General features: G+C 36.6%; 1 protein-coding gene across 1 annotated transcript in view; it reads right to left on the minus strand.

Moving 5' to 3' along the window:
• The window catches only part of ALDH1A1 (aldehyde dehydrogenase 1 family member A1), a 55,325-nt gene that overhangs the window by 29,369 nt on the left and 12,312 nt on the right, over positions 1-13,644 (minus strand). Inside the window, exons 2-5 of the mRNA XM_026001549.2 lie at positions 12,486-12,590; positions 4,497-4,637; positions 2,262-2,391; positions 598-659 (exon numbers count right to left, since the gene is read on the minus strand). Of these exons, the coding sequence (XP_025857334.1) occupies positions 598-659; positions 2,262-2,391; positions 4,497-4,637; positions 12,486-12,590 (438 nt within the window). The remainder of the gene's footprint in view (positions 1-597; positions 660-2,261; positions 2,392-4,496; positions 4,638-12,485; positions 12,591-13,644) is intronic.

Here is a 13,644-nt window from a genome sequence, read left to right on the forward strand (position 1 = left end):
TTTGTCTCCTACTTGTTGGGTTTAAAAGAAAACCTTCATGATTCTGCTTAAAAATACTACTAAATGTAGGATATATTCCATATGGTACTCCAACATTTTCTTCCATTTTAGTTTTAAAAATGCACTTAGGATTTGAACACTCTGGTTGATACTCTTCTTCTCAATGAGGAGATGAAAAGGGTTGGGGAATAGTAGGACATACTGCTTCACTCAAATAGTGTCCTGAAGCAGAGGAGCCAGTGATGACTGTTATGCTATATACATGTGAAGCATGGGTCTTAAAAGGAATATAAAACACAGCTTTTTAAAAAACAAACCATAGAAAAAAAGGTTAAGATAGGTCAATGCTATAATATCAAAACACACTCAAGTGATATGCCACAATATAGATATGAGGTAGTCATATATACATATATATATATTAAAAACGTTCAGTCACAAGACCTCAGCTCATCAGTTACTACATTTTCTGTACATTTAGCAAATATCTAAGAATCCATTTGTGTCAGAGAAAACTTCTTTACCAAATGAAATAGAATTGTAATTCATTCTTTCTTTCTTTCTTAAGACCAAAAATGATATAGAAGACCAACTTACAGGAATGATTTGGCCACATACTCCAATAGGCTCATGTCTTGTATAACCGAAAAAGTTTCCATCTGGAAAATAAAACACACAATCATTTGTGGACAAATATGCTTGATGTTCATGGAATGGTCATTTGGGTTGATGTTAGAGGAAGGTGTAGACAATAACTAAAAACAAAAAATAAAGAAATTAAAAAAAAATATCTCCAGCCACTTACAAAATGAAAAATTGAGTCCTAAAATAGTAATTTGAAATGAGAGGAACCATAAAATTGATGTAGATCAAGGCAAAGATGCAACACCGGAATGTATCTACAATATATATAATTCTATCTTTCATAATGTAGAAGAGCCACTTTCTAAATCATCTTCATTCTCAAAGTTTACTTTCTTAAGGAAAAAGGTACAAAGTGTGTGCCTAAGGCAATAACTGTTAGAGTCCTATTTCTGACAGTTCTAAGTTCTATTAGTAATGGTAGAATTTTTATTGAAGTAAAAATATAACAAAATTAGAAAAAAATAGAATTAAAAATATCTCCCGACAAGCCTACTGACCAATAAAGCAAATACCTTAACAACAACAGCAACAAAATGCCAGAAGTAAAAGACATTGCTTTGCAATCTGGGTTTGATTGATTCATACGCCTCAAAGTTTGATGTGGTCATCCTGAGGTTACACTGTGCTTTTTATTCTGTTCTATTTCCCACAAAAGCTTCTTGGCTATCATAGCAATAAAGCTTTTTATCAGGTCTATTTGTACTTAAAATAGTTTCTTCCATTTTGTTAAAGGGTAAAGCAAGATTTTCTAAAATAGCCACGTTTCTTATTACCATGTTCTCACTCCCCCCTTTTAATTCCTGGTTATTGCTAACCTGCTGGATATTCTCAGTAGATTGAAAATGCCCATCAAGGCCAGTACTGGAGGGCGTTACAGTCCCTTAGCCAGGAAGTTTATATGAATTAAATTCTACCCATAATGTTTTCTAAATTTTTTTTTTAATGTTTTCTAAATTGATGCATTTTTTATATTCCTCTCCCATCATATACATCCTCTACTAAAACACATACACACACAATTTCGTCAGACAAATTCTTAAATTGGGCTGTAAACACAGTCTCATCTTGCTTTGAAGCTATTTGAAATAAATTAGTGTGAATTTGGTTTGTTTAATTCATCTACTGTAACTCTACTGAGTTAGACCAGGCACAGACAACCATACCTAACTCACACTGGAACACACAAAGATATTTAAATAATTACATTATAGAAAGAGTATAAATTTCACTACTGGAATACAAAGGAAATAGTTCGTGGCCCACTTTGAAAAGTGTGGGCGGTCAGAGAGACGATTGCCCTGATTCAGTAACTGTGGGCAGAAGAATATTTTTTATATTTTCCTTTTATATTTTTTTAGGTATCTTCCTTTTATATTTTCCTTTTATATTTTCTAGGTATCTTCAGCATGATTGTGCCGAAACAATTTTTAAGAAACCATTTGATAAATCGTAGCAGAACTTCCAGATTCGGAGCTGCATTGCCTCAAAGTCAAGGAGAAAAATCAGTCTGCCTTTTTGGGTGACATCTTTAAACGGGAGAGTTTGGAATAATTCAGCTTTACAGTGATCTTCTTGATGCCTACCCTCCCCCCTTGTGGTTTCTCAAAGCTGCTCACCAACGGGTATTGTGCGTCCATGTATCTTGTCAGCCCACCCTGCACAGTAGCGTAATGTTGCTACGCAGCCTCCCAGATCCAATGTATACGAATTGGAGAAGAGTTTTCCACCATTTATTGACTCCATTGTCTGAAAAGGAAATCAAACCTCCAATGTAAACTTTCATAAACATTTTATATTAAAAAATAGAGAGTTTTAAAATTTTGAATAATCATGTGCTAGAGAACTTTGGAAATAGAAGAAATCCTGTAAGCCATCTTGTCTAATCTTTTCTTTCTACAAAGGAGGTAAAAAAATAAAAATTAAAAAAGTAGTTAAAATGACTCACTTAGGCTTGCTTAAGGTCACATAACAAGATCCGGACATAAAGGGCCATAAGATTCTGGTTTCTAAACCGTAGCATTCCTTATATCTCATTCTGAATGTCCCCCAGCTGGACAGCTTTCTAGGAACTGGTCCCAATTTGGTAGATACATGGTTGGTGCGGGTAAGTGGCACTGTTTCCTTAGTCAGATCAGAGCTCCAACAAAATTTCACTTATTGTATAAATTTAGTGTTTGCTATTAATGGTGCCTCAATGATCATTTTTAATTTTTACATTCCACCTGGATACAACCAATCAACTTACATAAACTTCAGTGACCTCTGCATCTTTTGTTCATGAGTTTTCTTCAGTAGAGCTTGTCATTGTGCAACTCACAGTTTTGCCACTCTTACCATAATTGTTGTTCAAATGATCAGGTTGTAAAGTGCAACATTTTCTGGTCTAGTGTTCTAACCATCTATCAGATGATCTTGTTTATCTTCCTCCTTTCCTTCAGCAGGAACTCTAAGAGCCCTTTGGGACCTCCTGTCCTGCTAAAACCATTCCTCCTTTGTTATACAATTTTATGTCTCTGCATTACGCTGCATGCCATCTCAAAATTTAATCGAACATGATTTTTGTGTGCCTGTTCTTTTTTCCATCTTAGGATCTTACGCTGACAGAGGCAGTGAGCACTCTATAATCCACAGAGTAGCTAAATAAGAGAAGCCAAGTTTTGGCAAATTCTGCTTTCTTCCTACAGGACATTTTGGTTAATGTAATTTTATTGTGTATAACTTCTAACTCCATATTTTTGCACACTTTGAATCATGCTGAACTTTTGGATAATAAATAGTTTTTTGATTAACTATAATTGCTAATATTGAATTAAAAATATTTATATAGGCTTCTTTGTTACTGCCAGTATAAGATTCTAAAGGTAATAAAAATTTGCTCTGAAACTTGATCTTGGTTTGTTTTCAATTGGCTTCACTATAATGCTTAATGGAAAAGAAAACAAGGAAACACCCCACTCACTTTACTTGCTGACTCATCTAACTGCCAAAATGTTTTTTTTAAAGCAATATGCATAAAAATACAGTTTTTATGAACACACAAATAATTGGATTTTTTTCTTTATTTTTCACCTTTTTCACCTGTAAAAAAAAACCTCATTTAATCCAGACCACTAGGGATCCCTGGGTGGCTCAGGGGTTCAGCACCTGCCTTCAGCCCAGGGCGTGATCCTGGACTCTGGGATCGAGTCCCATATCGGGCTCCTTGCATGGAACCTGCTTCTCCCTCAGCCTGTGTCTCTGCCTCTCTCTCTGTGTGTGTCTCTCATGAATAAATAAATAAATAATCTAAAAAAAAATTTAATCCAGACCACTATGAGCACATACATTTCAGGAGGGGAAAAGCAGGAGGGGAAAGCAACCATTCATTAAGTTTCTTAGTGGGCTAGATTGAAGAGAAATAAGTTTATTTTTCAGAAATATTTTAGGCACCTTTGACAAGTTCTATGTGATTTTCTACAAAAAAAAAAAAAGAGTTCGGTGGGCAGCTAAGTTGGAGAAACCCAGTATATTATTCTAGGATATTCACTGCATGTGACCTTGTTAAAGACTCTAAGAAATTCTAGAATAAAGAAAAGAAATTCATCTAAGTTGGTTTAACTTGAGGTTTGCCAAGGTTTAGCCTGTAGAAGAATCTAATATAGGAATAGAAATCAACATTATCCAGACCAGCATGCAAATTACTACTTGAGAATAAAATCAATGGTAAAATTTCTATATGGGAACTGGTATAAATCTTTTAGTTTTGTTTGTAGAGAGCATGAAGTGATCACTAAAACCAAAGCAACTTGCCAATCCAAACAATGAATGCTTTCTAGAGATCTCGCTATCTGCCCAGTTTGGTTCATACTCACTGCCAGGAGAAGACGATCTCTTTCAATTAAGTCAGCCAACTTGTATATTAGCCGCCCCCTCTCTGAAGCATTCATAGTGCGCCATGGAGAGCCGATCTGAAAAGCCTGTCTTGCGGCCTTCACTGCTTTGTCAATGTCCTCCTGCAAGTCAAAGATAATTCATTTCAGCAGCCTAAACGTGTTAGCAAATCCAATAGCAGTTACCCTATAAAATAGACTAAAGGTCTTCATAAGCAGATGCTGTATCTTCATCAGCCATCAGCCCAAAGTCTAGCACATTGTACTAATTCAACTATCAGATATTGGAGTTATAAACCTTCTGCCTTATCTTTAGAATGATCAATTCCACACACACACAGCTCAGGCTTGATTTCCTAGAATAGAAATACTGTGATGTTTGAATACTGCTATCATTGGAGTGCTTACCATACATATATCAAGTCATGTTCAAATTACTTTACACACATTAACTCATTTAAATCTTCATAATCTTATGACACAAATATGTTCCCCATTTTACAGATGAAGAAACTGAAGCAAAGAGACAGAGGTCATTTTGCCTAAGGTCAATAGCCAAAAGTGGCACAATGTTTTTAAATGGAGCACCTCTGACCATAGAGCCTTGGCTGTTCACCACTACATATAGCTTTTGGTGACTGACCAAGAGTTCCAGGGAAAACTCAATATCTACTCAAATGGTGAATATCTTCTGGATATTCAACATTTGAGTGATATCCAGAATATCTTCTGGATGGCTGGTACACTCTCGTCTAGAACCTCCTGCAGTTGAATAAGAACTGGGTTTTGCTGTTGATGGGTAAGTAAGTGTGTGTTCATCGCTCTTATGCAGAGAGAAAAGGCATAGAGTAGTGGAACTGATATATAGAAGGATCTGTCTGGATATTACAACCTCTTTATTACTACCCATTTCCAACTGGAAAGAGATCTTTTCAGTTCCTAACTAAGTAAAGAAGTTAATTTCCTATTACTAACATGCTACTTAAAATTACATTAATTCAAATAATCAAGCAGAGCCAAATAATCAAGTATCTCCACACTCAGTCTAGCCTTCTTGCCTTAACTCACGTTACCTTTACTCATACGGTTTCCTCTGAGCCAAGTCGACTCATCCTGTTCTTTCCTAGCCAACCTTAGTTGCATTCTTTTGCCTGGCTACTCCATTCCTCAGATCCCTGTTCAGATCTTTTTGGAGCTAATACAGAATGTATCTACTACAAAAACCACCACCTCTTCCATTACCGCTTTATATGTTTTTTCCCTCCTTCAAATCTTTTGCAAATATTTATTCTTTTGAGAAAGAGGGAGAGAGCATGAATACACATTTGTAGCTGGGGCAGGGAAGCACCTGGCTGAGGGAGAGGGAGAGAATCATCAGCGGGCTCCCATGCCTAGCATGGAGCCCCAGAAGAGGCTTGATCTCACAACCCTGAAATTGTCAATGAGCTGAGTCAACATCAAGAGCTGGACGCTTAGCTGACTGAGCACCCCAAGCTCCCCAGTTGCAAGCACCTTAAAGGCATAGATTGCTCCAACATTCTTTGGTATGTGGGACTGGCCACAATCCAGAGCTACATAAATTCTATAAGTCATGGACACATCCTAGGCCAGTAGGTTGGAACTTCGTGCAGAATACGTAATTTCTTTTGAGAATCTGAGGAGAAAATTGTCATAACATTTTCTTAAAGTTGCCTATGGTTTAGCTGAACCCCATTCATGAATGACCTCTCCCCCAGTGAGAATAATGAACCTCAAGTTAATATCTCCCACCTTATATTATATTCCATTAGAAAGCCCAAACTTAGAAGTCTGCAAATTAGAACACAGACCAATAAAATATTTTTACAGTAGATATTGCCACACTAAGAGGATCTGGGGCCAGCGAGATATTTTAGAAGTGATTAAGTGCTCTGATTAAGTGATAACATTCACAGAGCACAAGCAAATATTCTTTCACTACAATACATCATACACTTGTTTATCTAATTTTTGAGAGAATGATGAATATATGCAATAATATATGTGCATTTTTACTTGCCCTTCCTGAGAAATATGTATATAGTTGTATTTGGGATATTCAGTTAATCACATTGATTATTTCTATTTGGATATTGTTTTATGCCATAGGTTCCAAATTTTTCCAAGTTATATTACAACTATTTGGAAAAAAAACCCACAAGAATTTGAAATTTCCAGCATGATCTATGGATATCACAGCTTATAAGATATATACTGCTATGTGTTTAAACAGATCTGGGTGACACAGGTTTCATTTGGATCCTTCTGCTCAGTGTCCTGCCATTGGCCTTAGCCAAATATGGTTTATCACTGGCATCCTGGCCTCTCAAAGGTTATGGAAAAAAAATTGTTTCAAGACATCTAACTCTGCCGTATGGAAACTATATCCTTGAGATAAAGACCTTCTTGTGGTTGTGTTCTTTGGGCCATAATCCTCCTTTTCTTATAATCCTATATTTTATCTTCCAGGCACAGAAATAGAGTAATGGTAGTTAATACATAGATTTGGAACAAAACTACCCAGATTTGAATTCTGGTTCCTCATTTATGAGCTCTGTGTTTTGAGACATCCATCCGTCCATCCACCCATCCATCCATCCATTCAAAAATTTGCTAAACACTATACTGAAACAGTCTTGGCATCAAGCTGCTAATGATCAAATTGTGAAGACAGAAGACCGTCCTTTTGAAAATTAAATAAGGTAACACTGGAAACGCATTTCCTACGTGACAGACGTGACTTTGAGTGTTCATGAAGTGGTAGCAAGAGCTATCGTGGTTGCTGCAAAACAGGTAAAGCCACCTTAAAATAACTTTAAGCAGTCCTAGTATATTTTAATCTTTCCTTTCCATTTTCACCATGCTGTATTATTTTAGGCTGCTATCATCTCATTGGTGCTAGCCCTCTCAAGCCATTCTCTTCTCTCCATAAACTGTCTTGCCTACTACTATCCGGCTAATCTTCCTCATACAATTTTATGTGATAATTTTCCCTTTCAAATGTTTGCAACTCCCTTACCTACAGTCCCTAAGGCCAGACTTCTTTCTGATTTTCAAGACCCAACATTTTTGGGCTCCACCTCACCTACCCAAACTTGTTTACATTTTTTCGACTGTCCGGCCAATTCCTTCTCACCTTTGCTCCTGTAATTCTCCTTGCCTAGAATTTTCTACCAGCACAGCCCTCTACTTTCAAAATCCTACATATTCTTTAAGACCAAATAGCACAACCTACCCAAATCCTTGCCAGCCTAATCCAGCTTAATTTTAGCTACTAGTGAAGAGTTTACTAAGCTCCAGACACTAAGTGAAACCTTCTATATAACGCCACAGTTATTACAACAGTTAAGCACCATGGACCTTGTCTTACAGGACATGAAATCCAGCATAATACCTATGAACCAAAATTTGATCCCACATCTGGCTCCCAAATCTGGTTTTATATCTCTGCAAGACTATCCTTTGTAATGAATATTTGCAATGAATATTTATTTCTATCTATATTAAAACCAATAATACTCCTTACTATTCTGGGCCTACAATAGGCAGTTGATAAATATTTAATAATTTAATTACCTATCTTTTAAACTCATCATGTTACATTGATTTTATAGAAGAGTTCTCCTGATATAAATATTTTGCTTATATTGACATTTGCATCATAAGTCATATTTTAATTGATTCCATTTGTACATATAGCAAAGTTTTTACATTAACCAGATTAGGCATAAAGTTTGTTGTTGTTTAAATTCTACAACTAGTATTTCTTGGATTTTTACACCAGGACTAGCATCACCAAGGACATAATTTTTTTAACCCACTAGCAAACAATTTGCTACATTAACTCAGAGTTGCTACCATCAATAACACTTCTGCCTTAGAGTATTTAAATATTCCTTTTTTGAAGACCAGATGATGAAATACCAAAGACCTCTTAAACATAGCTAAGGAAGGACAAACTTTTCTATCACTCCCAGGCTGTGCATTTCCATATGATATCCATTCCAATTTGGAGAAAATAGTTATCAGACCAGTTTTACTTTTACACCCGTCACAAGCACTTACTTTAATGGACATTTATTTTTATCCCCACCAATTATTTGTTAGGTCATGCTTAGTATTAAAAGCAGTTTTCAGGATTAGTCAATATAGACTAAAAGAACCATTGAAGTGAAAAGAAAACAGTTCCCACCCACATTTGTGCTTTGCTTTGTAACCTCCATTCATTCTCGCTCCTCCTTCTTTCTTTATAACACTATTGAAAGGCAGTATATAGCCATTGTTAGCTCCATTCTACTCATCAATTAAATCCCTAAAACCTCTTGGCTCATTATCTAAAGAGTCAGTTCCAGAATATTAGGTTTATGGTGACAATGTAATTACTAGATTTGTACCTTTCACTGAGTAGTGTTAGTTCATGCACATTTGTTGGCCAAATTGTGAGAACAGAAATAATTATTTAAAAACAAACATCAGTAGATTACTCCAAAAGAGAATAGGATGACAAGAGCACTGAACTGTGAAGCAAAGAGTTGCTTACGCTGAAGAGTTTATATCTAAACATATGAACTCAAAGTGATCAAGTATCCAGCAACTCAATTAGCATTGTGACCTGATTTGAAGCTTTGCTGGAGGTAAATGAGTGTGTTTCTGATCTACATTTGCACAGACAATGCTGCTCTGCTATGAGCAGGAGTAACTGCCAATAAACACACAGCAAATAAATGACAGATATTTCTAAAGCTTCAGGTATGATCACCTCCCCCTCACTACACTTTAGGAAGAAGGTAAATCCCACCAACGATGCCAAGAAAAGTTCTCAGACAGCCTGAGAAGATTTCAACTGAAACCCCAGGCACAAATGTGTTTTACTGATACAGCTAAAGTTGAAAGCCAGTAGCAGAGAGAGATCCAAAGCACCAGAGCCAAAGCATCAAGAATACTTGTTCTTTTGTTAATTGACAACTGCAACCAGTCTTACTCTGGGGAGGAAGAGTCAGGGGCTCAAACATACCTTATTTTGCCCTTTACTGCTTTCCCCACCTCCCCAGGGATACCAGAACCACTCAAACAACTAGAAGGACATTCGATGTAACGTGGTCCTGTAATGTAGTGTTGGGTAGATCTTCAGAAGTCTCTGATAAAAAGTAATTTCTCTGTTGAATATGAAGAATACATTTTTCTCTTATTTCTAGGAATGGCCCAAAGGACACAAGCTTCTGGGTCTCCTAAAACATGTTGCCAGAGATCATCAGTGTTTCTCTGCTCAAGTGTGGCCTTGTAACATTTCACAGGGGTGCAGGATATTATCACAGTGTGGATTCCAACTCCAACTTTCTTACTTATAAAAGTCCACACCACCTATGTAATGCTAACAGAGGAGATACAACTTATGATTTAATACCTTAACTCAGTGGTTCTGAAAGTATATTCCCCCATCTATACCCCAACCAGAAACATAGCATCACCCGAGAATTTGGCAGAAATGCAAATTCTCAGGCCCCATTCCAGAACTATTGAAACAAATGTTAGGGGTGGGCTGGGCCCAGTGATCTATGTTTCAACAAGTCTTCCAGGGAATTCAGTTGCATGCAAAATTGTGAGCAAGACTTCCTTGGTCAATTGTTAATTTAGCATTAGATTCCTAAGATGAGGCAGGTGATGAGGTATATGGAAACTCAGAACATGACGGAGGCGGTTTACATACTAATTGTATAATCTCATTTATCTATTACCTGTAGTGTGTGAAGCACTGCGAGTATAAAGGTGAGATGTAGTGTTGAGCTTTTATAAAGCATGCTGTCTCAAACAAATTAACCAATACCTATAGAACACAAGGGGTATAATATAGGTAAACATGATGTTCTATAATGACACAGAAGAGAGCAATTCTACCTGGGAAGTTTGGGGGGCTTTAAAGATGTATAGAATCCTCTAATGATTGAGGCTTTGTTGGGTGCTTGGCACTGTTGAAATAATTTACATCTTTTTTTATTTAACCTCCCCCAAGTTTTTCCTATCTCCCCATTTTACACAAAAAAAGGAACCAAAGCTCAAAGAAGGTAATAAAATGTGGAACATCTGTGCTCTTTCTATAGCTAATGATTTGAACTTGACCCTGGCAGTCATGGAGGCAGTGAGCAGCATGCAATATTTGGCCCGTGATTCCTGGCATAGTGAAGATGGAACTTCTACACTGATGGGGCAGCCTGAGAAATGGCCAAACACAAGAGGGTTTTTTTCTGGGTTTTGGTTTTTCCTGGACACTAGAGAGAAGCCCATGAAGAATTTATGTACGGATGAACCCTGATCCATATAGAAAGTGAAATCTGAAAGCAGGTGACATGTGTCTCCATTCTATCCTGCATCTACTTCTCAAGCTGTCGACCCCTCTGGCTAAACTCTGCACTTTCATCCCTCAAGGCATAGATCATATGTCTATTGATACTACTGCTTTGAATCCAGGGGCTTCTACCAATGCAAATGAGCCACTCAGATCTATGGCTACCTTCGAATCGATCTGCAAGGCTTAACACATTCAATTAGTGATCTCATCAAGTGAGAAGAAGGTAATGAAAGAATAGGAACGTGGAACTGCCCTGGAGAACTGAACATCATGTCATCAATGGTATTATCCTTGGGGCGCTATCCGGACTTCTTTTTTTTTTTCTTTCTTTCTTTTTTAAGATTTTATTTATGGGGCACTTGGGTGGCTCAGGGGTTGAGTCCCACATCAGGCTCCCTGAAGGGAGCTTGCTTCTCCCTCTGCCTATGCCTATGCCTCTCTGTGTGTGTCTCTCATGAATAAGTAAGTAAAATCTTAAAAAATATATATTTTACTTATTTATTTGACAGATAAAGAGAGAGGGAGGGAAGAGAACAAGCATGTAGAGAGAGAAACAGGTTCCCACCAAGCAGGGAGCCCAATGTGGGACTCAATTCCAGGATCCTGGGATCACGACCTGAGTCAAACGCAGACACTCAACCAACTAAGCCATCCAGGGGGCCCATGGATTTCATCTTTCAATTGTCTTTTTACATAGCAAAATAATTTACCTTTTAATACCTTACAGGATGGAGATTTCAAGCTTGATAACATGTGGACATCTAAAGACTGAGAAACACATTCACGGTTTAAGGTATGTGCTCAGATATTATGTGCCCATAATAATTACAAGGTAAGACAGCCCTGCCAGTCAGACTCTGGGGTCAGAAGGGCAGCATTTGAATACCAATTTCACTATTATTATTATTATTAGTTTAAATTTTTTTAAAAAAATTAATTATTGATCAGCAATATCCCCTAAAGTAAATTCTGCTATTTTGTTATCATTTGTGAAGACAGTTACAGAGTAGCTTATGCACCAGGATGCTTGAGGATTAAATTAACATTTAGAATTTTTAAAAAGTAATGATATAAGTTGATTTTTGTTGGTGATGGTATGATTAATGAGAAAGCAACAATATCTTTAATTCACGGTTCAATTTCTGTGATTTTAAAATTCAGTTTTTCAAGGTACCAGTTAATGTTCATTCAATGATTTTTAAGGAAATAATCTGGCAATATACTGTTTCAAACATCCTATATTGTTTCCTTTAGTTTCATTCTGCAACCTAACAAAGAACAAATTTATATGAATAAATGATTTCTCTGCTTTGTAAATCTATAACTAATCATATGTAGTCTGTTTATACAATAAATGCAAATATTATTTAAATTGAACAAGTAAGGAGAAATAACACACACACACACACACACAAATCACCACAACATCCAGAAGCATAAGCTCATCGGCATCAAATGGCTACTGGGTGCCCTTTATGTACAAGGAAATTTTCCCAGATGGCCCCAGAAATGGTATTTTCATGACCTGTTTAATTGAAGTTGTGGTGGGTTTGGGAGCTCAGCATGGTGGGAACAAAGAAAGCTGGCATAAGTCCTGGGAAACCCACCTTATCTCCTTCTTCTACTTCACAGATCTTCTCCTCCGTTGCAGGATTAAAGACAGGAAATTTCTTGCCACTCACTGAGTTATGCCACTCATTGTTTATGAAAATCTATAGAAAGGGAGACAAAGGAGGTAATCAAACATTTAAATATGCAGCAAGTTTGAGAAATTCTTTTATAAAGTTAAAGCATTACAAAATGCCTGCGTGAGGCCAATGTTAAAACTTCATCTCATTCACACTCCTCCTCCCACCCCACAAGGTATTTTTTTGGCTGTTTAAGACGTTTTATGCACACATACACACATGAGTGCATGAGACACACACATATTAAAATAAAGTAATACTTTGAAATTACACTGAAGTATGAGGTCATTTCAACCCTGGAAAATACAGACTAGAGAAAACAATCTAGAAAAAGTGCTTTTATCTGAGTTTGAGGCAAGAGTAGAGGTTTTGGTGGCTTTCATCTTTCTTAATCTTGATTTTTCACTTCAGATTCTGAACGTCCTTCTGTTGGGCTGCTGGTGATTTGGTATCATAAATGACTGTTTTCTGATCCTTTATGTTACCATTTTAAAGGCAGCTTGGAGGACGGTTTTAAAAGAAGTTTGCTTAGAAAAAAAATTGGCCAGTGATATGTTTTCACTGACTTTTTTCAAGGTATAAGTGTGTTATTCTTTTAAAGAGGTTATCTAATCATTTATTTGTCCTCAGATAAAATTAGCCACTAGATTTCTTAGTGATATCTAAGAGACATGCATCTAAAGAGACAGAAAGGTCCAGTCCAGACACATGGAATTTTGTTCTGTGAATAAAAGAATAGAAATACTTAAAAGTGTTCATATGCTGTTTAAAAATTCTGAGTTTCAACTTTTGCTGCCCTGAACTTCTGCTTCATTTCAGAGCCTACTAGGGCTTTGATATGTCATTCACCTTTTATTAGAATAAAAATGTTTTACAAAGCCCAATTAAGAAGCACTGTTTCGTTTCTGGCAAAAGCTAGAATTTATTATCCTTCCTCTCATTTCATTATTTCTTGTCTGTTCTCCTTTTTCTTATTTATTTTTGAAATATAAAAATCATCTTAAGTACACTATGTATTACAATTTTCTGTTAGATTTATTATTACAACGTGAATTAGTTTACTTAACTGCGAATCACA

The sequence above is a fragment of the Vulpes vulpes genome, chromosome 1, assembly GCF_048418805.1.
Source record: "Vulpes vulpes isolate BD-2025 chromosome 1, VulVul3, whole genome shotgun sequence".
NCBI classification, from domain to species: Eukaryota; Metazoa; Chordata; class Mammalia; order Carnivora; family Canidae; genus Vulpes; species Vulpes vulpes.